The sequence below is a fragment of the Melopsittacus undulatus genome, chromosome 13, assembly GCF_012275295.1.
Source record: "Melopsittacus undulatus isolate bMelUnd1 chromosome 13, bMelUnd1.mat.Z, whole genome shotgun sequence".
NCBI lineage: Eukaryota > Metazoa > Chordata > Aves > Psittaciformes > Psittaculidae > Melopsittacus > Melopsittacus undulatus.
The window spans coordinates 2,636,411-2,662,744 of record NC_047539.1 but is presented as its reverse complement, the minus strand read 5'-3'; the positions used below and the strand labels follow the sequence as shown (position 1 = coordinate 2,662,744).

The 26,334-nt window shown below is 38.6% G+C and overlaps 1 protein-coding gene across 1 annotated transcript in view; it reads left to right on the top strand.

The window, feature by feature from the left end:
• MED13 (mediator complex subunit 13) overlaps positions 1–26,334 on the top strand; it is a 52,896-nt gene that overhangs the window by 6,845 nt on the left and 19,717 nt on the right. Inside the window, exons 3-9 of the mRNA XM_005154339.4 lie at positions 5,143–5,311; positions 18,368–18,513; positions 19,291–19,488; positions 20,372–20,566; positions 21,389–21,551; positions 21,859–21,969; positions 23,920–24,603. Of these exons, the coding sequence (XP_005154396.1) occupies positions 5,143–5,311; positions 18,368–18,513; positions 19,291–19,488; positions 20,372–20,566; positions 21,389–21,551; positions 21,859–21,969; positions 23,920–24,603 (1,666 nt within the window). The remainder of the gene's footprint in view (positions 1–5,142; positions 5,312–18,367; positions 18,514–19,290; positions 19,489–20,371; positions 20,567–21,388; positions 21,552–21,858; positions 21,970–23,919; positions 24,604–26,334) is intronic.

Genomic DNA, 26,334 nt, shown 5'->3' with positions numbered 1-26,334 from the left:
AGCCAAACTTACATGTAAGAAATAGCAAAGGAAGGCTGTTACCCTCTTAACCATGTGAACAGGCCTGGTCACACACTTACAGAAAAGCCTACACACTGAAATTTTCAATATTTAGTAAAATATTCTGCTGGGTAGAAAAAACCTATATATGTGATACTGGTAAAGGGGTGGCACTGCAAAAGCTAACTTGTAGTGTTGAGTGCTGAGTATTTTGGTTATGGTGTTTCAAACAGTAGCTCTTGTTTTGGCTTCTTTCTCAGTTAGTGAAATTTTCCAATTAGTTTGGATATCTGGAGTCTTAGATCAAGGCTCTTTTCAGTGAATGTAGGTAATGGCTACAGCTCTGCTAGAAGAAACAAACTGAACTTGTCTTACTTGGGTTCTTAACTTGGTATTTTTGAATTGTATTTAGTCCCCCCCTTTTTTTTTTGCTTGCTAAATCTGATGCTTCTCACTTATTTCATAAGGGATATAGGCCCTCAATTATTTTCCAGTAAGTTAACTGGGTAATTCTGGCATTGAGCAATCTTATTTAATCTTCATTATTTGGATTTTGAAATCTGTTAAAAATAGGTAACTTTACTTGGAGTGTTTCTGTCAGGCTGTTACAATATTGTATACAGCAGCACTTTCATGCTGCTTTGTTCATTATACTTCCCCTGTAATCTGAGGCTTATATAGGAAGTTTGATTGTATAAATCAGTTTTGCATCAGTCTATTTCTATAACTGGCATGGTGTCAAATGGTGACAGAAAGGAAGCCTATGATGGTAAGTAATACTTATAAAAGACCCGTCTCAGTCATGATACTAAGGAATGGATTTTTCCTCTGTGTAATGGAAGTAACTGGGGGAGGAGGAGAGGAATTGTGGTCCAAATTGGAGTCTTTACTGTGATCTGTTCCTGTGTATAGTTTATTTTAGAGGTTCATTGAGCATTAGGAAGATATTTTTAATGGTATGGTAAACATATTCAGCCTTTTCAAGAATTGATGCTTACTGGTGTTTTGCTGCCAGCTATGTTAAAAGGAGAAAGGGGGAAAATCCACTTCTTTAAAAGTCTTCTTGAAAATGGCGTTTTTGATACAGTTTATTTATCTGTTGCATTATAGATTAAGAAATTTAAAAATGGTTTTCTTGAAAAAAACCCCATGCATTCAGCAAAGGTCTGTTTGTTTGTTGGCAATCCTTGATTAGTACATTTGGCTAAAGATCTGTTACCATATCTGGCAACAAATATGATTTAGAACATCTGATTTTAATTAAATGGAAAAGTTTTAAAGATACTGTTTTTTCATTAAAAATTGCAAGGCTTTTGTACTCTGAGCATGATTTTGAGCTGTCTCACCAAACACTTGTCCAAGAGCACCAGACAGGAGGACATAATCAGTAAAAATGAACTTCAATGTTTCAGGTAAGCTGTGCGAAGAATGTAAAGTAGAACATAAAAGTACTGAAAGCAAATAGCCTCCTACAACCCTGTCTTTAAAACTGAATGGTGGTAACATCAAGGAGGTGTTGTCTGAGAAAGTTTGTTGTGTATGAAAATTGCTTTTTCCTGGCCATTGTTTCCATTAATTCTTCACTTCCTGAGAATTTTTAAGCTTTGTTTAAGGAAAACTCTTTCTGTTGGTGTAAAGAGAGAGAGAACTAAATTTGTTAGAGTGAGATGACATGTGCATAACTTTTGAAATGGTTGTCATAAAAGTATAGCACAGAGGAGCTGAGGGGTTTGAACAGTTAAGGCAAATGATCAAAAATACAATGTTGGTAACCTTCAGGTTACCAAAGCACTTTTGTGGATACCACTGGTGTGAAGAGTAATTGTGGCTTAACACCTTCTTAAAATGAGTCGGCAGCTTATTTTGGTTTGTTATCACTACCAGATTGAATGTTTCAAGTTATTGTGTTTAAGAAAGATTACAAGACAAAAGCACATCTTCCTCTTCTTTAGAAATGGTTTACTTTGTACAATTCTATTAAGTAGGAGGATTTTTCTTGTGTTGATAAACAACAATGTGAACTGAGGAAAAAAATAGTTGGGAGATGTGAGCAGATGTCATGTTTCTCTTTCCATCCACCACACTAAAAAAAGGGGGAGGGGAGAATGACTAAATAGACTTCAAAAAGACACAGAACTCTCACTGCTATTTTTTTGCATTAATTTGAATAATGTTTTGAAATGAGGATATCTTTAACTGTCGTTTTATTTAACCTTCCCTTTCTATAGCAAGATGCACTGCAGCTTGAACAGGTGGTCTTATTTTGGGGACCAGACATTCTTCCTGATCACAAGGCAGGCTTACATTGTGCTGTCTTCTTAAATACTAGGGGTTTCATTGTAATTTCCATCTAATGCCTCGTGTTTTCCCCACATAATATGCTCACCTAAGAGCTGTGTGTTTCATCAGTACACTAAGCTAGGAGAGCTCTTAAGAATTACCAACTTGTGGCAAGTTCTTGCATGTAAGCTTTTGCTCATAATTTGGTTGTCAGCACAGCTGTAAATGCTAAATGAAATACCTGGCGCTTTGTGGTGTCTTCAGAAAATTGAAACCTTTCCTTTGTATCCACAGTATGACCATCAAAACACAAAGTTTGAATCACGCTTCAGTATCTTTGCTATTTCAGCATCTTTCTTCTATTTGATACACTAGCATGTCAAAACAAAATTGGGCATAAAGGCTGGAAATAGCTCTGTTTTACAGTGGGTAGTGGATGCTGGGGATGTTCTCAGAATGATTTCTTTTTTTCAAATGACAAGTGCCATACAGAGACCAACTATTTAACCTTTGAGATGGTGTGGAGTTTATTGTGCAGTTAAAGTCCAATATCATTAAGCTTTGTAGTTAATGTTTGCTCTGTTGAGCTGCTTGTTTGCCACCAGTTGAGCAGCGTGTGCCGACAGAAGTGGCGCTGGGACAGGGCGGCTCAGCTGTGTACTGCTACCAATCTCTGAGCTGGGGGAAACTGTGTCCTCTTGGCTCAAACATTTTATACCCTTTGACTTTGGACCTTAGTTGCTTTTTTGTTACAAGCTTCTTGTACGATGTTTCTTTAGCGAGTTACTGTATTAATCTTGTAGCTTTATGGCTTTTAAACGCAGGTTTTAGCTGAACTTCAAAACTGTGATAGGTTAGTGGAGTGGGAAACTCCTGGTGAAGCCTACTGTTTAGGAAATAGGGTTTCTTGCTTTTCCTTGTCTTTACCAGAAAATTATTTCATGTAATGATTCATCTGTAATGATGCACACCTCATTTGTAAGTTATGTGGCAGGTCTGTTTACTCTTATTGTCTCTTTAACGCACAATGCTCATCTGGAGTGGAAATGTACTTGTGTGGAATCTAGCAATACATGGATATGGCCACCATGTTCTTGTTGCAGTAGCATCTAGAAATACCTTTCTCTGTCATCTTTGTCTTAAATATTGTTTATTGTAATAATCCCTATTTTTTTTCCTAAACAAAACTCTGAGGTGTCTGTTGGGTTTTCTACATGCTCTCTAATGTAAGGATATTGAGGCTTTAGTTAATGCTGTTGCATCCTTTTAAGCTTGTAAGTGGCTCCCAGGTAAAGGTGAACGGGCTTATTTCAAACGAGGATTTAAAATGCAAGGGCTTGTCTGTATTACTGAGGTTTTCTGGTCATCAAGCAAGCCGGTGGGAAGCCGCTTCAACCAAAATTCTCTGTGAAGGAGAGAGGTGGATGGACAGGTCACCACTGTAAGACCTGTTTTATGGAACTAAACCTGAACTGAAGCCTTGATTCTTGGAGGTGCACAGAGACGGCATGGGGGGCAATGAATGTGGGATGGGAACAAGTTTGAGCACGGAGTGGGGGTTGGAGCAGGTGACCTCCAAGGGTTCCTTTCAACCTAAATTATTCCATGACTGTCCAGAGACTGGAGTAAAAATATGTCTCCTTATCTATGTCAGACAGTCTTCTAGTCTCTGCTGTTACCTGGAGCACAAAAGAAGTGGCATTATAAGAATAACTATGCTAGGTTAATCCAAGGAGACCCATAGCAGATCCTTAGGGATATATGTAAAAGATGATATACAGAGAATTGCGGGCAGAAAGTTAAGACCTGATTGCCGGTAGTTTAAGGATAAGAACTTGAATTTGCCTATGTTAACCTCCGTATTAGTGTGTTACTGGGAATGGTGAATGATGTCACATATAAACTGAGAGATACTACAGGAACTTTCGAATGTCCCTAATTTTACTTGTGTAATGTAATTGTCATGCCACTGTAGTTCTTTGGACCACTGCATATACTATTAGGACCCATAAACTGTTTTCAAACACTGATTACAAGCCAGAGTGGTTAAAGAGATTACAGCTTCTTGTAATGGATCTTGCTTTCCAATTTGGCAAATCACTTTGCCTTGTGTAAGTTGGATTCCATGACTAGGTTTGATTTGTGGGGCACATGAGATCCCGGTGTTCAACTTCAGAATCCTGTCAGTATGAGCTGGGGTCTGTCTTTCTGCTTGCTGTCTTTCTCTATGTATAGATCAGAAAGCAGGACTAGCCTGCTTCAAAATCTCTTATTTTGAACACAAAAGAAGTACTGCAGTTGTGAGTCCTCTTCAGGATGTTCTTACCAGTTTTCTGAATCTGGGTATTTTTTTTGTTTCCCCTCTAGCAAATTGTTGAACATTGAGGGTCAGTTGATCAATATTTGTGCCCAGCTTTCCTCAGTCAGTGGTAGCTGAAGACAGTGAATATATACTAAAAGTTTGGGCAGTTAATTTTTAAGCATAATTGTCAGCTAACTCTTCAGGATAAGCAATTCAGACTACCCAGAATGTGCACCACAGTACAGACAGGTCAGTATACAGTGATCTTGCAGGCTGAAATATATAATGTACTGCTGCTGATTGTTCCTTTTCTGGACAAATTGCAGTTTAATCTTTTTTTTTTCTTGTAGGAGATGAGTTATTTTTATAGCTTATTACTTTTAGTAGTTATACTATTATGAAGTAAGTAGTTATTATCTGAATGTTACAGGCTTCTTTTGGTTGCATGTTATGCTGCAAATGTCTTAAAGCCTTGTGGGAGAGAAAAGGATATTGTGATGTGTGCATGAAATAACAGGATGGAATTCAATGCTAACTTATTTTTCCCCTTTGCCTTGTAGAAGAGGAAGATGGTGTTTGGGAGAATGGACTTTCTTATGAATGTCGCACTCTGCTTTTCAAAGCCGTTCACAACCTGTTGGAGAGGTGTCTGATGAACAGGAATTTCGTACGCATTGGGAAGTGGTTTGTGAAGCCTTATGAGAAAGATGAAAAACCTATAAACAAAAGGTAGGATGTTTTATGTTGCTGTATTAAAGAAGTTGTAGGGTTTAAATTTCATGCTGGAAGAAATATTTAATGAAGAGTGCTCTGTTTATTTGGGATCTGGATCTCTGCTTTTTCTTGGTTTTCTGCCTTTCTGGAGTTCTTCAAAACTTCCTTACGAGTGAAGGAAGTAATACTAAAGGCAGCAGGTGGTCTTTTGTGGTACTCATATACAGACCACAGGTAATAGGGATATTGGAAAAGAAACTTGAGTCTTCTAGAAAGGAAGAAAAGGATACCTATTCTGGACTTGCCAGTATAGTGACTGGGACTAATTCTCATCGTAAACACTAAGAAAGACTCATTCTTTGAGCAAGTGGGATATAGAAAGCTGTTTACAGGCACCACATAAGGTTTGGGTAAGTAGCATTTTATGGGAGATGTTGAGAAGAGTTTGAAATGTCAGCTCCTGGTCAGAAAGAAGGCTGTGTCTGGAAAAGCTGGTGTTAAAAGAGCACATGTGGCCTCCACATTGAGGGGGAGGAGGGCAAGAAGAGAATTTTTGATTTAAATTGGAAGGACTTCTTCTCATGGTTCTAACGTGGTTTGACACGGTCTATGTTGCCTAGCAATAAATAATGAAATGAATAAAAACTAGGTTAGCTGGAACAAGTTTAATCGCTGTTCCCAAATCAGCTTTTAAAATACAAAGTAATTTAAAGCTTAGATGATGGGGAGTTTTTGTGTGTATGTATTTTTTTTGTGTGTGTGTCTCTATGTATGTGTTAAATCTTGCATGCATGAAATCTTGAGATCAGTGGCTTTGCTTTCTGGGTGTGGAGTTGGCCATTGTTGGCATCTTCTGCAATAAATTTAAACTTGAAAGAAAATTAGAGCTGTTTTGGAGCAAAAGAAGCAGAAGCACATGTTTGTGTATGTTTCTATTAGTACTTGTGAACTCCTGCTTTTAATTTACATATAAACTGTCCTTTGGTTCTAGGCATCTCTTTCTGCCCACTAGTCAGGGCAAATGTTTCCTCTCTGGGGTGTCCTTGTCCATCCATTTCTTCTGTGTGTTGTTGCTGTAAATCAATAGTAAAGAGTTTACTTCTAACTATTTAGGCCAATATTGTCTTGGCACAGTCTGGGCTTTCCTCATTTGAGGAACTGGTTTTCCAAATTGCCTTTTGAAACTAGCATTAGTTATGTCATGGCATCTCTTACAGTAATTCTATAAAATGCTCTACAGCAGCCAGCAAAGCTGATGAAAGCTTTTAAAACAAAATAGCAGTTTGTTTAATTTGGAGACCCTGATTCTTTTCTTTCAGAAGGTCAGCATGCTTGATGGAAATAACTGAAGGAATTGTGTGCTTTACCCACACCACAGCTTCATCATAGGTAGTCCAGAACTCTTGGAAAAATATGTAGAAAGATTAGGCAGATCTGTGTAAGACAATTTCATGGCAGAGAAATCTCGATAGCTCAGTTCCACATGATATTCTTGAGTACTGGCTTTTATGAAACAAAGTGAAGGGAATGGCTGACAGATGTGCGTACTTGTGGCAGATTTGGCTCATCCCTTCTAGGAATATCTAGAATTTGGATACCTACACTCTCTGTAAAGTTGGACTGTTCAGAGGTATTGGTTCAGGCCTCTGCTGTTGCCAGCAACTTTCTGTGGGAAAAACCCAAATGACTGAAATCATAGGGTGCTTTGGGATACCACCTCTGTGGCTAGAAAGTGTGTTTTGCTTCATCTCGGGCCTTGTTACTGTTCTCTTTAATGCCTGCTTCTATCCCATATTATTACATATGCTTTGCTTTCTTTGAGAGTGTTCTCTTCATTAACATTTGGAAAGCCTGAGGTAGGATTCATGTGCCTGTATAACTAAAAGGCGATTAGTATACTGGGGATACAAAGTCTGTTACCAGACTGCTTCAGAGCATAGTTTATACTACTACATGCTCTGGGGTTTGGCCAGCTGCTGTGTAGACTGGTTTTCTGTCTGTTGTCACTACAGATTTTTATAAGGTTGGTTGTTTTTGCTGATAGTCTTTAATTGCAAGGACTTTGATTAGTAACTGAGTAGTTGGTGCTCTCGGTGGTGGAGGTAACTTCTCAGTAGGTGCTTTCTGGAGCTGTGGTTGAGCTATGTGCAGGCCTTTAGTCCTCCTTTTCCCCAGTGCTTCTCTTTGAAGGATGTGTGAATAGAGCTATTTCTTTCATTTGAAGCTGATCCCATCTGGATTTTTCCGAGTTCTGTTTGAAAGCATGTGGCTCCAGAATGTGAGATTTTCTGTTATCTGTTCCCCCAACAATAGGGATCAGTAGGGTTGCAGTTTTTGTATCTACATAGTAGTGCAACAGGCGTAAGGCTGTGAATGTAAGGCTGTGATTTCTAATAGGTGTTTGGCTGTGAGGACAGATCTTCAGGCAGCTGTGGCTTCCTGTCTGCTGCTGTGTTGTTCTTCCTCCTTTTATAAGGTTATATTAAATTAATAAATAAAACCCCAAACCAACCAACCAACCAAAATCCAAATAAACCCATTTCATCATTGCATTGCATACATTTTACTTTTAAAAGGACCACAGTCCTCAATGTTCATAAACTGTTGCCACTGTGATGTGTGAATAGATGACCAAGGAACTAAGAATTAGGTTATTTTAAATGTCTGCTGTGTAATTATGCGTAGTGATGTGACTCCTAAACCAAACTTATTAAACTAACCTCATATTATTAATTATGTATTATTCTAATGTATCTTAAATATTTTGCCATGGAAAGAGTAAAACCCTCATCTGTTTGCATTCTGCAGTCACATGCTGCATGTTGACAAGGCTGCAAGGTAATAACCATGACCTGCTCTTCTCTCCCTCCCCCTGCTTCTTGCCAGTCTAAAACCAGCATTGAGAAAAGTGAGACAGTCATGTATTTGGTGAAATTTGATCTGTTAGAACAAGTCACGATTACTGTGCCTGAGGAAACTGTCTGAGGTTTTCAAGTATGCCAGTCCCACTTCTGTTTATAGATAGGGCAGGAATGGAGTTGCTGACTCCCTAAAGTGTGTGTGGTGGGCCTTTGTCATTGCCCATTTAGAAGTAGGTGATTTTCAGTTTTCTGGATGGGTGATGTGGGTCAGGAGGAGAGCAACAGTAGAATGAAAGACAAATGAGAAAGTTTTGCTAATGGTCTGAGTTGTAACCAAGGGGAGGGGGGGAATAATTGCCTCCATATTTGTCACAACCCTTTTCAATCACTCATAGCAAGGTAGATTACAGAAGCTCAGTGATGTGGTTTAAATGACTGTGTATTAAATTACAAAGTTTTCCAAATAGGAATGTCATCCTCTTCTTTCTCCTTTCCAAACTATTGTGGTGTTATTGCTGTGTTCAGAAATATGATGGTGTATGCTTTATTCCAAAATCCACCCTATAAATATATGAGAGGGAGATTGGGATCTGCTGCATCCAATTGTCTGTCTAGTTTTCCTGTTAGGCTGCTCAAATAACAGCCTTTGGATGAGACTTCTCCTCTGGCCAACTGGATGATAAAATAGTACTGTCTGCTTGGAATAAATATGATTAGGAAACTTGTCAGATTAAACACTATTTTAGATACAACTCCTTAATGAAGATTTAATCTGACAGCCCTAATGAAACAAAAGTATGAACTGCTTATGTGGAGGATTTCCTCTAAAGTTTTGGTAAGAAATGCAACTTGCTAAACTTTAACACAATCAAAATACCAGTAAGCAAATAATTGAGTAATCCTGAGTTTGTGGGAGGATCTGATAGACAACTGAAAATCTACAACACCAAAAGCCACTGTATGTAAACTTGTATGGGTTACCTTCTCTTTTTTTCCCTCTCATTGTAAATAGGGAAGAGTATAACCAAGTGCAGTGGGTGGCAGACCAAAACATGTGTCTGACAAGTTCACTTCAAAGAACAACCCCCCCCTCCCCGAAAATAAAGCACCACACACCCAAAAACAAATAGTAAAAAAAACCCCCAAATCCCCAAAACCCATGTGGCAAATTAGAAGTGATAAGCTTATCGTAGCATACAGAATGAAACTTGCTGCACAGGTTTCACAGGTAATGCTGTTTCACATTAGTCTGGGTACAGGATTTTATAATGCCAAGCCACTGTAGTCTTAATTTTTTTGTGGAAATACTGTTTTAGCTACCTGATGTAAACAATAAATATGACTGCTGAAAAATATTCATAGATATAAATTTGGTATTGTTATAAGCATTTGTACATGTAGTTACCCTGTTTTAAAGGTGTGATTGTCATAGTTCTCAGTACATGTATTTTTATTCTCCCTGCCTCATTCAGAGGTGAAACTAGCCAAACTGGCTGTGATCCCTGGGTTTGGTGCAAGTGTATTGGCAAATCTGCAGTCTTGAATGGCTGTGGCCATTCAGAAACATGCAAAAATGTTTGTCTTGATAATGTAACAGCTTGAATGAGATCGCCTATTGTCTGTTTGGTCTTCACTGCCCTCAAGACAAAGGAATGCTCTCCTAGTCCTGAGCCCACGTTTCTGCCTTTCCCCCCTGTTTGGCTATGTTTTTCCCATTTCCCTTGGGTCTTCTTTCCATAGGAACAGAGTAGTTTGCTTCTTGATCCCTCTAGAATGATGCTGTGAATTATTATTAAGGAACAGATTGAGGTTTAGCACTAAAGCTCTAAAATGTCCTCACACTCGAGGGAGTTAAGCACACCAGAACGACGTGTAGCCACAGGTTTCACATTTAGTTCATGTATTTAATTCAACATCTTAATAGCTGAAAATGAGTGCTCTTCCTTGATACTGTTGGAATATTTTCTATTAAGTCTGTTCAACTCTTTTGCAGTGTGAATTTCCTCCCTATGTTAATCTTTAAATCAAACAATGTCAACATTTTTTTACAACAGCTCTAATGAGGCTGTTCTGGCATCATGTCCCGGCAGGAGAGCAGGTGATGTTTTTCCTTTTACTGTAGACAGCTGGAATTGAGAGCTGCTGTAAGTAGGACAGTGCAGGATAAACAGCAGGAGCTGAGAGCATTGATCACATGATTGTCTCTTTGGAATATTGGGTTGCTACAGAGACTACAAGCAGACAAATTTAGCACTTTACATCACAAAGCAGTTTTCTCATATTTAGCTTAAGTTACAGTGGTAGTTGGTTCATTAGGAAAGATGAAAAAATGATATGACCCTTGGTTTTTAGGTTTCGATAATAAATCTGTGCTCTTTTTGTACACTGAACAATAAGGTAACAGAAAAACCATACAGGTATTTCAGACTTTGTTCAATGAAAATTCCATAACACGTTTCAATGTTGAACTTTGAGGGGGGAATAAAAACCAACCCTGGCTTAACAAAATGTTTGTAAACGTCTCAGAACAGTACATTGAGAGCTGTTACACTGTCTTTCAAACAGAGTAATGTCTAGCCATTATCCATTTTCCAAATATGATTTGGATTCTCATTCTTTATAGCACATGTATATTTCATTGTGAAAGCTCAAGTTCAGATAATTGAGATTTGCATCCTCAATAATTAAAGGATGCTGAAGTGTAAAGTGATAGTTTGTTAGTCTCACTTTAATTCTGAAATACAGGAAAATGAGTAAACGTTTTGTAGTATTGCTTATAATTGTTATATCTGGAGAAATGGACTTTATGTGTATACATGAACTTCTAGTTGCATTCTGAAAAAATCAGTTTCGCTTCTTTGTAAGATGCCATGCTGGAGTTTCAGCCTTGTTTCTGTTGGGATGAAGCTAAGCTCATTAAGAATGAAGTTAATTTACAAATGTTGGATGTCTTTAAGGTGAATATGACCTGTTATGAAATACAGGTCACTGGCTACATTTGTATTTTAGTGTGTTTAACTTGGTTATGGAATAAATAAGTATTTTTAACTCACAGGTCTAACTAAAAACATTCTCAGCTATGTAAAGAATATTTTGGAGAGCCTTTTGACAGTAGTCATTAATGATGTGCTTTGAACTGGAAGTTTTTTCTCCTTTGCTATTAGCTATGTTTTTTGCTTTGTGTTATCATCAAAATCAGCTTTCTGCTATATTTACCTTCATGACCACAGGGAGTACTCAGAGATGCTTAGAAAAATGTCCGCTGTTCCATCTTTTTGTCAGTAGTTAGAGAAGCATCTGTGTTTTGAGATCCTATTACTTCATGTTAAGATACAGAATGTGTAACTTGCTAGAAAATGTAGATGTGCATTTGTTTAGATTTCTTTGTGCTTTCACATTAAGCATGTTAGTGCCACTGTGTCTGCTTGACGTGCAGATCTTGTCATGGGGCTGATACAAACTCTGATGTTGGAGGGGAACTTGTAGCCAAGGGCAAGAAAGGCACGTTTGTGAATTGATTAATGATGATTCAAGCTCTTATCATAAAAAGTAGTGCTGCAGTGTAATGAGAGTGTGTGATAGCCCATTCTTTGTAGAGAACTAGGAACCAATTTCTCCTATCCTCCATTTGCCTCAGCCCCCAGCGCTTAAGAATCAAAACACCTCTCTCCAAATAGCTAAAAGACAACCTGAGAGAGCTCATGAAGTGTGTAATAATTGAAACAACTTGTATATTTGCCTTATGGGTTTTCTCCTTTGGTGTTTGAGGTTTTTTTGTATGTGTGTGTTTTTTGTTTGTTGGATTTTGTTTTGTGTTTTTTTGGCTTTTTTTTTGTGATTTAAGAAATTAAAAAACCCCTGGGAATGATTGTTAGTACTGTGTTAATATCAATCTGATTTTAGTATTATACTTCTTTCATATTTTGCTTATTACAGCAAATTCATATTTAATTTCTTATTCCTTTCTAGTCTGAATTAAGATATGGAGTTTCATAATTCAGAATTATGACTGGTATGTGGAAATTGAGAATGCCATGCTTAAAATAAGATGGGTTGTTGAAGCAGCGTAAGTGTGATGGTGGCTGCATAGAAAGCATCTTGTCATAAGTGTCATGAGCCCGTTGCAGTGTTATGGCTGTACCTGGAAGATTTATAAAGTCACAAAGCACCACTCTGAACACACGCTTACAAAGGAAAGGTGGTAGATGGGTTGTCTTGAGGGAGTTGCTTCCGTTTTTCTTCTGTTAGCTCAGAAAGCCTCAAGTGGCTTGGCAGCTTCACTCTTTCTTCTCAGCGATGAAAAGCCCTAGAGGGCTGCCTGACAAAGAACAAAGCGTGTGGCATAACGTATCATAGAACAGAGGACAGTGTAGTGCATGTTGAGCATGTGGTCAGGTATGTAATTCCTCGAGACTTACTCCTTGGCAGCTGTGTTTTGTTTTCTATCCTGTGCTGGTTGCTATAGTATTGTGTCTCAACCTGGTTAAAGGGAAAAGAAGAAACTAACAACTGAATAGGAATGGTCTGAGGGCTTCATGGGATATGTGTGTCCCTTTCAAAGTTTTTTTGCATTATATCTTTTATTTCCACAAGAACCTATTTAATTGCAGGACTATGTTCTCCAGCCCAAGAATTTGCCTCTATAGAAGGCAACTGTCACCTTTTGAAAAGGAGCTTCTCTGATACTTGAAATTTATTTAAGTGACATACAGAAATAGTCTGTAGTGAGGAATAACTATTTGGAGATGCTTCTATTTGAGCAGCCATGATGCATCAGTTGGGAACTCTCAGGTCTATTGCTGCTGCTGATAACTGTTGTCAGCCAGTCATGATCATGATGTACTGATTCGTGGTCAAAATGCCCCAAAGGGTTCTGGGTGCTGGCCAAAAGGTACCAATTTTTGGCAAAGGTATTATAATAGTCTGAAATAATGATGCATATTAATAAGCAACTTAAAAATCCTAAACAAGGTGTATTTCGCCCCACTGAAGGTGAAGTCATAGAATCCTAATTGTAATGGCAATTACTTCTGGGACAGTAATTTTACTTTTTAATGTCTGTTTTCCTCATGTAGGAAGTGGCAGTAGGAAGTTTATGGTTTATAAGGATAGGGTCAGGGTTAGCAGAGCCTTGATTTGGTTAGGTACTCCTGGTTCAAACCAGAAGTAAATTAGGAGGGCAATCTAGGAAAATGTGAGATAAAAATTGTAAAAAAAAGAACAAAACAAACCCCATTCTCTTTCAGTTGAAGCATTTGGATGCTTCTTTTGCATTTACTATTAAATGTGCTTTAGGTGTTTTAGTTGGAGACTGCTTTGTTGCTTCGGGTGTTGCAATCTCCCTGCCTTTAAATTGTAGCGTGGGGCTGACTTGAAGTATGCAATCTAGTGAAGTGTGGATTAGTGAGGTTCTAATGCAGCTCATGTTTGTGAAGCACTTTGAAGACGTAAAGCTCTACATAAGTACTAATGTGGAGGAAAAGAAACAGACCTAGTTATCTTTTTATCAAGAAGGTATTTTCAGAGTTGCTAATGGAAATGTACAAATCTCATGTATATGTGAATTTTAGTGTGCTGTCCCCTTCTACCCTTCAGGTTCCCTTACAAAGGTAGAAGTAGAAATTGTATTGAAATGGTTCAAGTTGGTTTCTGTTTATTTGTTTGGGGTTTTTTCCCCCCACATAGAATCATAATTCTTTGTCACTGAAACTAAAACATCTTCTTTGGTATGATTCGAGTGCAGAGGGAGTGTGAGGAAATAAATGTTATTTATACAGATGTATTTTAATGAGGCCTAGGTGAGGATTATTTTGCTTAAAATTGCATCACTTCCAAATAGTGTAGCCTTTTAAAATTTGTATTTAATTTCCTTTTTAAAGTTTCCTGTAGTATTGTAATTAATTCTGACGGAGTTCTGGTGCGTTCAGATGAAAATTCATGAAGAACGCTCGTTCTGATGACACTTCATAACATTTGTATTCAGAGATCAGTTGGTAACTGGATTATTGATATTTGAGTTCTGTGATTAGAACTTTAATGAGATGAAGTCAATCAAATATTAATGGAGTAACTTCATATTCAGGTGAGAAAATGAGATTTTTGGGAAAATAGGGGTTTTGTTTTCAGACTTTTCTGTTACAACTCAGTCCTCTGCCCTTCTCTCTCCTATGTGCACATGCAACAATACCTCCCCGTCATTGTTAAAGTACCACAAAATAAACAGGTTGGGGGAGGATATCAATGCTACCCCTAAGACAAGCCAGTATTTTTTATTGCTGTATATGCACCTTAAGGACTTCCCTCATTCTCTCCCCGTGCAGGATGGAAGTTCTGAGCATTGAGGTGGTTTTAAATACTTCAGTCCCGACACGTTCTGCACAAATTATCTGGTGATCTTCTGAGCTACTTAAAATGTCTGCAAATAAAAGCAAAGGGTGAACCCTGCATTAGCAAGCAGGAAACCACCAGCTTGCTCTCTGTTGTGTCCTTGGTTGAATGGTGAAGGTAATTTACCTGTTTACCCCAAAGTGATAAGTAGGTAATTTTTTGTTACCTGATTAGGATTTTTGGTTGTGAGGTGAGTTATTGAGAATAGGAGAGACAGACATAAAGAAAGAGTGGAGAAAGATATATATATGTGTGTGTGTGTGTATTGTTTTTAACAGGTTATGATAAGGTTTGAGAAGCTCCCTCCTAACTGAGGTTGAGGTGGCACTGTGTACTAGCAATCTGTAGAAACATAAGGAATTTTGAGAATGTACAACATTATTAATAAAAACAATATATAGTTTCTTACAAGATCTGTAAAATGGTGTGTATAGGGCATCCAGTGACTTACAGCTCTGGTTCTTTGTTTTCCTTCCTCCTTTTCTCCACTTCCCTGCAAAGAAGCTTCATATGGATTTAATTTGCTATTTTCCATTAGGATTCTTCATTGTTTTTCTCGTGATTATTTCCCCTGCACTGATATTTCCTAAAGTTTTGTAACCTAGCAGAAATTAGGGTGTTAAATGTGGAGAAACATGACTAGCATGACAAGCTAGGAAGAAATCGAATGCTATGTTTGAGTCAAGTGTTAGTTTTGCCTTTCATGTTAACCTTTAAAGATGACTCCTTTTTTCAGGAGATACTGTTTACACTGTGTGGGAATCTGTTTCCCCTAGCTTGTGCTTAAGGACAGTAAAGGTTTTTAATACGTATTTCTATGATGAAACAATATTATCCCATGGTGTGTAACATGACCTTGCTGCATCTCAGAAGGTACCAAGGCAAAACCCTAAGGTGGTGTGCATCAATTTTGCTGTTGAACACTTAAACTTATAGCCAGAATTAGTGAAAATTGAATAACATTTGGATTTTCTAGAATGAATGGTGCCACGATACATCTGCTCTCCCTGCCGTGCCCGTAGCATGCTCACAGCTCACATGCCAAGGCTGGCTGAATGGTGTCAGTGACAGCAGCGGCTACTCTCTTTATTATTTCGTTGGAAATCTCTCCTGCTGACTAGAGCAAGAAAGGAGTTCTAATTCTGGGGGTTGTTTTTGTTGCTGGTTTTGATTTGGCTTTTGCATGGTGACCTTGAATTTTCCTTGCTTCTTAGGACTAGTTTTGCAGAGGAATGGGTTGAAACACTTCTGTTATCATGCTGATGCTTCTTTTTGTCTTGGTTTATCTCAGTTCCATCAGCTAATGCTACAATTGTCTACCCTTTATCTGTGCAGTAATGCGGTGTTTACCAAAACCAGCTTCCCTGCATTTAAAGTGTATTTGAAGAATATGTGCTTTTTTTTGTTTAAACTTTGCTTCACTTACACTGAACTCCCAGATTGTTACGTGTCACTCAGAACCAAGAACACCTTCCACTCTTTCACCTTAAACCTCCAATATGATATTTTAAAATGAAATTTGATTTGGAAAGAACTATTCAACTATTTGCATAAGGATTGAATTTTGATCAGATTCCCATGTAGGAATTTAGTGGTGTTTGCTAGCCACCTGACTTGGCCTGAACTTGAACGCATCAACAAGGTGCTTATCTCCATCATCACTCCATTTTGGAAACTAACTTTACTGGGATTCCTAAGCAGTGTGTTATTTCATCTGCAAGGAGGTATCCTGTCCAGAGCTGACCAACTGAAGCAGTTGTGCTGAGTAACTATTAATGGAGAGTGATAATTTGCTCATCTGGATCTTGCCTTTTATTCCTAAAGCACATTAAATGCAGCAGCAGAGCAGCCACCACCACAGGCTTGATGCACCCTGAAGACTGATGGGCATCAGTCAGGGCCAGCTGCTCAGAACAGTTCCTCATCCTCGTGCCTGCTTTGTTACTGTCATATAAAACGTGCTGCACTTCCTGTTCCTCCTTGAACGGTTTGTGGGTTCTCTCATCCTTGAAATGTTTCAGGTCCCTAATTTTAAACCTGCTGGTAGGCAAAGCCGTGTCCCTGATGCTGTCGCCTTCTTCCTTCTCATTGTGGTGACTGCCCTGGTGGCTGCTCTTTGGGTGAGACTCAGTGAACCAATTTATACATTGGGTTATATAAACCTGCCCGTGCCAATTCCAGAATTTTACTTTTTCCTTTACCAGCTGTCCTCAGGTGGAAGAAAGAAGCATCTTGGAAACACCACTAAAGATGTATCTAGTAACTACATGTGCAGAGGTTGCACTTTAATAAGGCTGCTCAGGTGCTGGAGTTTCTGTTCTTTGTGCTCTGGAGCTTTGTTTGTCTCTCTTTCAGGAATGCAAAACTTTGCATTCTCCTGCTGTGGAGCAAGCAATGCAAGCATTTCAGTGGGTCAGACAGCATGCACACAGTCCTGGGCCTTAGTTGTGGGGGTCTAATGTTATTTTTTGGGGAAATAGTTGTGTTGCATTTATACAGTCTTTCTAGGCTACAGTCATTCACAGAGTGTCTTTTCCATTTTGCCTTGCAAAGAATGCACCAGTTTTTGCTATTTTGACTAACTGAATTTTGTCTGTTTCCTTTGACTTGTTTGTTGTTGTGTTTTTCCTTTCCCTGAGCCAGTGCCTGATGCTTCCCTTCTTACAGAGAAGGATTCATTTTCTCTTGTGTAGTTTATGAAGTACTTTTAAAGTTCTCCTTTGCATTCCTTCTTCCATTACTGACATGGTGGACCTAATTTCAAATCCAATGTGAGCGGCATCTTCTTGCTTTTAAACATTGCTTCTTTTCCTATGGGATTGTATTAGTCTGGCAGACACTTGAGAGAGCCCGTAGCTAATACAACTGAAAATGGCTGTGCCTGTCCAACTTCTTAAAAAAGAAGTGTTTTTGGATGGAGCTGAGTATGAAGATGTACCAATGCTGTGGTGTCCTGGCAGGGAGCTGCTGCTTCGCCTTCCAGCTGCATTTCTGCCCTTTATGAAGGAGATATGTTTATTGTTGGGGTGTCTTGCTGTATAGGACTGGTTTTGTTTTGTTTTTTCTCAAACACTTTGGACTGAGAGAAGCATCAGTGAAGCATCAGACATTAAACACTGATATTTGCTTTAATGACTTTAACAATGACTTGAATTTTGTATTTTCTTAAATTGATTTTATCTTGTGGATAAGGGATTTAACTTTTAGTGACTTGATTGGCTTCAGGAGCATGGAGATAAGATTCAGTTTTAAAACCAAAACCAGCACTTCTCAAAGCTGTTGCCATTCTTCTTGCTTTTAAATAAGTGAATTGTTGGCAAATACTAACTATAAATCTTAAAGTATAAATTTTGCTTAGTTGGTCTGTGACAAGAAAACCTATCTATGACCTCACTAGAATTAATAATGCTCAGAAATATTTGTATAGAATTTAAATAAATAGATATAAATGTAATGAGTTATAGGTTGTTTCTTTTTTGTCTTGCAATATACTATATTTTAAATTTAATCCAGACTTCAAAATATAAAGTGTGAGTCTAAAGAGACTGGAAACCTGCTGTCTGTTGTTTTCAAACTGATTGATCTTGGTTTTGTCTCTAATGCTGGAATGCTTTGTAAATGCTTCAGGTCTGTATTAGCACACGTATTTAGCACCTCTTGCTATTTAGATAGAAGGGATTTTTGGTTACTTCATTAATATATATTTTGGGAGGAAATGCCTTCAGACCAGTTGAGAAAGCCATCACCTTCTTTGAGGTTCTATACTTAGGAATTTTTTCCCTCCCTTCCACTCTCTGCACCCTCCCCATTTCTCTTTACCCAGCGAGCACTTGTCCTGCTCATTCACCTTCTTCTTACATGGAGATAGCAACGTTTGCACCAGTGTGGAGATCAGTCAGCATCAACCTGTGTACCTGCTCAGTGAAGAACACCTCACTCTCGCCCAGCAGTCCAACAGCCCTTTTCAAGGTAGGTTTTGCCAGTTAGTAGCATGTATTAAAATGAATCAGTGCTTCCAATTGCATAGAATGAAGACTTCTGGCAAAGAATGGGAGGGGGACAAGAGGTGTTACCAGTTTTGTATTGATCAAACATTCTCCCCAGATGTTCCCTCTTTTAGAAATCTATTTCTGACTCTATAATCTTAACCAGTTCATTCTCCGTACCCATTCTTATTTGGCTCTTCCTTTCCTGTAAATTCCTTTAGTTCCACTAGTAGATGCAGGCTATGTTCTCAAAGACAAAGGAGTGATGGGGCCTGAGTCTGGTTAGTGGGCTGTTTGATCATTCCCTTAGACCCACTTGCGTTGGAAGTCAGTTCTTCTGCATGACCACACTGCCCTTGTTTATTAATGCTCAGTGTCCAAACTTGCTCTTTTTGAATGCAATTTACCAGTAGCTGTGCTTTCCTAATATGGACAAGACTAAACATGAAATGGCTTACTTCCCTGTGTATACATTGTTGTAACTGTACCAAGCAGGATGAAAGGATGAGGAAACAGCTTAACTCTGACAGAGTTTGAAATAGTATTTCTTTATCCCACCTGTATGCTGGTACATACATTTAACAATGTGTATCTATTACCAAAAACTTCTGCAGTGTGGTAAAACGTGAGTAGGGTGTATTTTTGACTTAACAGTGGTAAGGTATTAGGTGTGGCTGAAATAACAGTAACACTGTTTCAGTGGGGAAGAGTGAGTTTTGTTTGGACATACTCTCCAATGTATTTTTATTTCTCTTTTTAGTTATTCTAAGTCCCTTTGGATTAAATGGCACGCTCACAGGGCAGTCATTCAAGCTTTCTGATTCATCGACAAAAAAGCTTATTGGTGAATGGAAACAATTCTATCCTGTCACATCCAACTTGAAGGAGGGATCTGAGGAAAAACAAGAAGACATGGACTGGGAGGATGATTCTTTAGCTGCTGTTGAAGTCCTTGTTGGTTAGTACTCGGATTACCTTCTACTGAAATAATTTGGATGGTTTGGTCTGCAATTCTGAATGCATTTTATTCCTTTTTTTTACGACTTCCAACTGCTGTTGGTCTTGTGTTTCTTTCCGTTTAATGCTCAGGACTGATGTAGAATGAGTTGTTGGTTAAGGTGGGGTTTGCAGACCTGTTAGGAGGAGGTTTTTTCTTTGTGCCCTGAGAAACAAGATTGTTTTTAAAATAAACCCATAATCAAACCTCCCTAGGCTGTCTCCACGGACATCAGAGGTGCATCACAAACACCTGCTTCAGGTTCTGTGCAAATTCAAACGGAACAGGGACCTCTTCAAACCCACAATCCTGGAGAACTTGATGTACTTGGGCAGTGCATTCATCTGCTGCTGTTCCTAAAAATCTAAGCCCCTGGGACACAGTAGTTTGTTCCTCTCCTACAGGCTATTGACCTTTGATTTGCCAGCTAATGTAATCATGTCTCTGTAATGAGTGTTACAAGCTTGTATTGCAGTGATGGCTGGAGACCCTGATGATGGGGAGGGGGATCTTGTCAGTTTTACGTGGTACTAAAAAGCATATTCTCAGTCTTGTTTATAAAACAAAATGATAGAAGCCAGCAGTAGCAGGTTAGGTATTAGGGCTCTGTTTGCCTGTATATACAAAGCCATTTTCATTCACTCACTCAAATCTTCTGTATAAAACAAGCCATAAAGTAATGATGAGGGTGACAACAGGTACTTTTTGTCCAAGAATGATGCATTAGTAGGTATAAAGGGTAGGTAAACTTACGAGTGATGGGTAAAATGATCCAGTTGTTGATGATTTTTTGAATGTAAAGTTTTGGTAAACAGCTGTAAAATGGACTTGCTCTTTATTGCAGCTGGTGTGCGAATGGTATACCCAGCATGCTTCGTTCTAGTTCCCCAGACAGACATCCCTGCCCCTAGTACTGTAGGGGCATCGCACTGTTCAACTACTTGCTTGGGTGTCCACCAAGTGCCTGCTTCCACAAGAGATCCTGCCATGTCTTCAGTAACTCTCACTCCACCAACATCTCCAGAGGAAGTTCAAACAGGTATTATAAAATCAGCTTCAGCATGTGGGGAATCATTTTGATGGCTTCTTCTTTAAACCTAGCAATGGTCGGAAAGGATTCAGATGTTCTTTGTGCAGCTGACATCATATTTCTTTAGTCATAAGTCTGTTGTAGTAAAACCAATTTTTATTGTTCAGTTTTGTGCAAAATTAACACTTTTGTAAGTTGCTGAAATCAGGACCACTTTTGTACTGAATGTTGCCGTCAGACATTAGAGAGCAAAGTGATTTTTTCCATCTTCTTCTCAGGCCAAGGAAGACTCTTTGTAGTTAGGTTTCCAGTAAGGCTGTGAGCTCTATGAACTGTGTGTGAGTAGTGGTCATGGTAAACCATTCTTAAGTCAAAGTCAGTCAAAGTGGGTAAGGCTGACTGATAGTGAGCTATCAGAGTGGCTTTACATACAGTTCTTGTGCAGAAGAGGTTTTGTTTTTTTTCCCCAGTCTCCTTTTACCTTAGTTTGACCTTTTTTTTTGTTTGGGTTTTTTAAATAATAATACTATTAAATTTGCTAACAGGCGGCTTTGCTCAAGTTACTTTCTTCAGGTATATAATTGCTTGGAAGAAAAAGACCAGTTCTAAACATATATGATGGTTTGGTTTTTTTATTTTCACAGGGAGGGAAGCATGTTATAATAATCTGCTCCTATACCTGTTTTTTTTATTTATTTATAGTTTTCTCATTTGAGTTAAGAAGATACTTTTCTTCCTAAGATGTTCCTGTGGTGTTTGAATAGGAGTAATAGTGGTTGTGAGCATATTGCCACATTGCCTAAGACTATTTCCTCTCATGCTTCTTTTCAGTTGATGCTCAGTCTGCCCAGAAGTGGGTGAAGTTCTCTTCAGTTTCTGATGGATTCATCTCTGACAGTACCAGTCATCATGGTGGCAAAATACCTAGAAAGCTGGCCAACCAAGTGGTGGACAGAGTTTGGCAAGAATGCAATATGAACAGAGCACAGAACAAGTACGTTCTCATTCTGTGAAGCTAAAAATACCCATGGTATCTTGTGTATTCGTTGCAGAAAGTAGTTCTGTTAAAGATGTGGTGACTGCTAGTAGAAGATTCTTTACTCTTAGTACTAAGACATTTTGAAGAAGTTAATTTGTTCCTAAGTAGTAGTTTGTTTAGTTCTCTTTTTAATATGTTAGTAAAAGGATATTTAGAATTTCTTTGCTGAATCTGGTGCCACAAAACCATTCTTGAGGTATGACAGAAGATAAGGAAAGAACGTATGTTAATCCCAAATAATTCTGCCCATATTGGATCATAGGAGGAAGTATTCTGCTACTTCAAATGGCTTGTGTGATGAAGAAACAGCTGAAAAGATAGCATGCTGGGATTTTGTTGAAGCCACGCAGAGGACAAATTGCAATTGTTCAAGGTACAGTACTTGGCAAACCTGCAGTCCAACAATGTACATTGAGATTGAAGTGCTCAGGAGAGGGCTCGTGATGAGTCCTTTAGGAGTAATTAAGCAATAGCTGCTTGTAGAGAAGCGGTAACAAAATTTGTATCTCATCTCCTAAATGTCATTGTAGGTCTTGAAACTCTGCCCAATAAGATTATGCAGAGGTTTTATTCAAGTGAATCATTGGAGTTGACCTGCTGGCAGTTCAGTGACTGTTCTTGAATCTTGGGCTGGAATTCCTTAGGCCTGTAGAAACTATCTCTGGGCAACTTTCTTGGGCAGCAATGGAAAGGGAATGCCTATTTATTTAGGAATTAAGAACCTTTTCTACAGGGCTGTGACATCAGCCTTGAAGGGAGAAAGCTATTAATCAAGAGCAGGGTGATTGTAGCATTGTGTCTAGAAGAATATGAGAAAGAAACCCAAACTTGCTTTACTTTTTGTGAAGTTTTCATGGATGCTTGTATATAAAACTGCTTTTCTGGGAGGTGGTTGGCAGTATATGTTTTTTGTATTAGATGGAGGTGGGGGGAAAGAGGAAAAGCACAGGGAAAGTCTGAATTCAACTTCCACGTTTGTTATGACTTTTGTTTTGAAACTGTGCAATGACACAGACTGTTAATACAGGAGTTTAAAATAAATGGAAACATTAATTTGAGTGAACTCTCAATTTCTGTACTTCTGGCAGAATACTAATCTTTAGGTGACTGAAGTGTTGCAAAGGTTTAAACGCTTGCTCTGATTTAAGTGTCACACTGATTACTTTGCAATGAATATTGGCATCTTAAAAATTAATGTCTGGAGGATATAACATTTTGAAAGAAGTACATTTTTTTCCCCTTTATTGAAATGGTTGGCTGAAATTCCATAGAAATACTTATGTCCTAAGATGAGCTGGGAGATGGAGGAGGATTGAATATTCTGTTAAAGGAAAATTTAGATATGATAGCACTTGTTAAGAGAAAACCATCAATGAACTGTGAGGTGTGTATTAGAAATCTGCAGTTGCCTAAAGAGAAATTGCAAAGACTTAAACCCCCTTATTGTTCTCTGTATTTTGAATTCTAAGCAGTGAAAAACGTGTATGTGTATGAGAGTTAAAAGTAAAAATAGATTTTGATACCTCTTACCTTTTTTCTTTCCCTGCTTAATCCTGTGGTGTTTTTTTTAAGTTGAAAAGTTGCATGTTTCTTAGCTTCGCTAATGGAAGAATGGCAAAGAATACCAGGTGCTAAGGATGCACTTGCAGTTCATTAAGTGCAGTAGCTTAATCATAAACATTTCATTCTAGACTTTGGTATTTCATGTCTCTCATTCTGTCAGATGATCTAGAAAGTTTTCATGGTGAACAGATGTTCAAGAACACCTACATTAACCAGTTGAGTTTTCCTTTTTTCCACTCTTGCTAAATTTGTTAATGAATAGCTGCAAAAGCTTTGAGATAGCTTTTGTAGGACTGAGCTTCTCTTCTAGATTCTTGATGTTAATTCTCCACTCCTTAACCTATGGACTTGGACAGCATGACTGGTTAGTATCAATGCCTGAATTCAGGAAGTCATTCACCAATTCATACGTTGTTCTACTGATTCATCAGTGTTGCCAGAAGTTAAAAGTGACATGTTCATGTGCCTATTTCTGTTAAAATAGTGTCTTTGGTTACAAGGATTATGTGTGTGTTTTGCTCATAGGACAGTTTTTCCAGTTTTTTAAAACGGTGTCCTAAAATCTTGCAGTGCTACTTGGGTCATTCATGTTAAGTTATGGTCAGAAAGAAGCAGCTTCACTTCAGAATGGTATCAGTTTCAGGCTTCTATAATCAGCTGTTTAATGGCTTAGAAGCAGGTTTTTATCTGGTGAAAAGGAACATGATAGACATATTTGAAAGATTAATGTGAAGTATTTTCTCCTGTATTAATTCTGCAGGCACAAAAATCTCAAACCAAGAAATTCAGGTCAGCAGGGGCAGGCACCACCTGTGGGCCAACAACAGCAAGCAGCTCCAAAGCACAAGACAAATGAGAAGCAAGACAAAGGGGATAAGCCACAGAAACGCCCTTTGACTCCTTTTCATCATCGTGTATCTATCAGTGATGATGTTGCCATGGAGGCAGATTCAGCAAGTCAGAGGCTTGTGATGACTGCACCAGACAGTCAAGTGAGATTTTCAAATATCCGAACTAATGATGTAGCAAAGACTCCTCAGATGCATAATGCTGAAATGGCAAATTCACCTCAGCCACCACCACTTAGTCCTCACCCGTGTGACGTAGTTGATGAAGGGGTAGCTAAAGCTCCTTCTACTCCTCAGAGTCAGCATTTCTACCAGATGCCAACACCAGACCCCTTGGTTCCCACAAAAACAATAGAAGACAGACTCGATGGCTTGTCTCAGCCTTTTCCAGCTCAATTTCCCGAAGTTATAGAGCCTACAATGTATGTTGGTACTGCAGTGAATTTGGAGGAAGATGAAGCTGATACTACTTGGAAGTATTATAAAGTTCCAAAGAAAAAGGATGGGGAATTCTTACCACCTCAGCTTCCAAATGATAAGTTGAGAGATGATCCAGTAATACCTGCTGGACAGGAAAACCTAACATCAGTTACAGAGTAAGTAGTGCTTAATATCATAGTAATAACATGAGAAAGTGAGGAAACTGAGTGGCTAAAGGCAGTAGTTTCGCAGTATAAGCAAGCTTGTCACTAAACCAGAACGTTGTTCTCATCAGCTCGAGCAGTAGCACTGAGTGTGTGAGCATAACTGTCTGTGCTGTCTGCATGCAAGGAGATAATACTTGTGAAATGTGAGCATGAAGCACAGTTAAGTGTGTAGTAAAACTCTGCAGCTTTTTCTCATTAGAACTCTCACTTAGCAGATGGCAATGAAGTTTATTTTTCTACCTTAAAATTAATCTGTAGCCAAATTATGCCTATTTGGGACTTAAAGTTATAGTGTCCATTTTTCCCCCCTTCCCCTCAGTAATTTTCTCATTGAAGAAAGCATGGATGGCCTCAGCTGCAGACTTATTCTGTTAAAAATGAAGTTTCTTGTACCTCAGTTCTGCTCTTTATTCAGAAGAGCTGGTATTTTAAACAGCTGATGGGAATAAGGAAGCTAACCTGGTTTCCTGGTAGGTGTTAACTTTAATGTAGGCTGTGGCTACTTTCTAATATCAGAAATTTCACTTTGGAGTCAGTAACATCAGTTGGTGTTCTTACACACGGTGCATTCTCTCCATGGTGTTCAAAAAGCATAAAGATTTGATGTTATCATTCGAAGAAAACAAGTGACCAGTGTGTCTCCTGTTACTGCTTGTGGACCTCGACTTGTATGAGAAACCCTCATTCATTAAACAAAGCTTGTCTAACTTGAAGAAATATTGAGACATTCAGACTAGATCCTTGTTAGAACCTCAGCCTTTGAGCTACAGGAAATGTACTTGAGAGTGTTGATTTTCTTGTTTAATATTATCTTAACATAAGCTAATATTGTCTTGAAGTAATGTGTGTGTAGTCTATAACTGTTTTAAAAAGAGGGTTGTGGAATAAGTACAGTTTATGCTTGAAAGCTTGTGTTATTTAGCACCAGGTTTTGAAATGTTCTACTCTGCTGAATTAGTCACTTTTCTCATACTGCCTAAGTGTTAATAAATTACGGAGCTTCGAGGCAATGGAGGAAAACAACACTGGTGGTTTTGTGTTAAAACTTAGGTTTGAGCTCTGTTTTACTGCAGAATAAATCAACATGGATTTTTTTCTACCAGTGAAAGCAAAACCAAACTCCCCTTGAAAGGAGTCACCACGACCAAAAATAGCCCAGACCCCCCACCAAATAAATAAAACCCCAAACATGAGAACAACAAACCTGAAAGAAAACCACTTGGCTGTGGCTTCTTTGCTGTTATACTATATAAGAAATTCTTCCTGTCATCCACCTTTTCCAGCACTTCCTTGAGAGGATGTGCTGTAGGAAGGGGATGGTAATGGGAAGCTCCAGGTGCTGATAGGGCTGTCCATAGCATTCTCAACTTAATGGGACTGGGACCTGGATCCAGAGGTGACAAACTTGGGCTTGGGGATGCGATCAAGGGTTAAAAAATGCATCTCAAATGCCCCCAGAATTGCCTCTCTCAACTCACTTGCTGTTGATTACTTTGGTCCAATTATCTTTTTCCTGTTCAGGTGGAAGGAGACTCTTAATGTGATCAGCATCAAATTACTGAAGCTGTTTTTTCAGTCAGTGTACTCAATTTGTACAAGAGTTGAAGTAGCTGCTCCCAAGACTGAAATTTTATGTTGATTTTTGTTTCATTGCTAGCAGTGGAAAGCCGCAGTGATGGC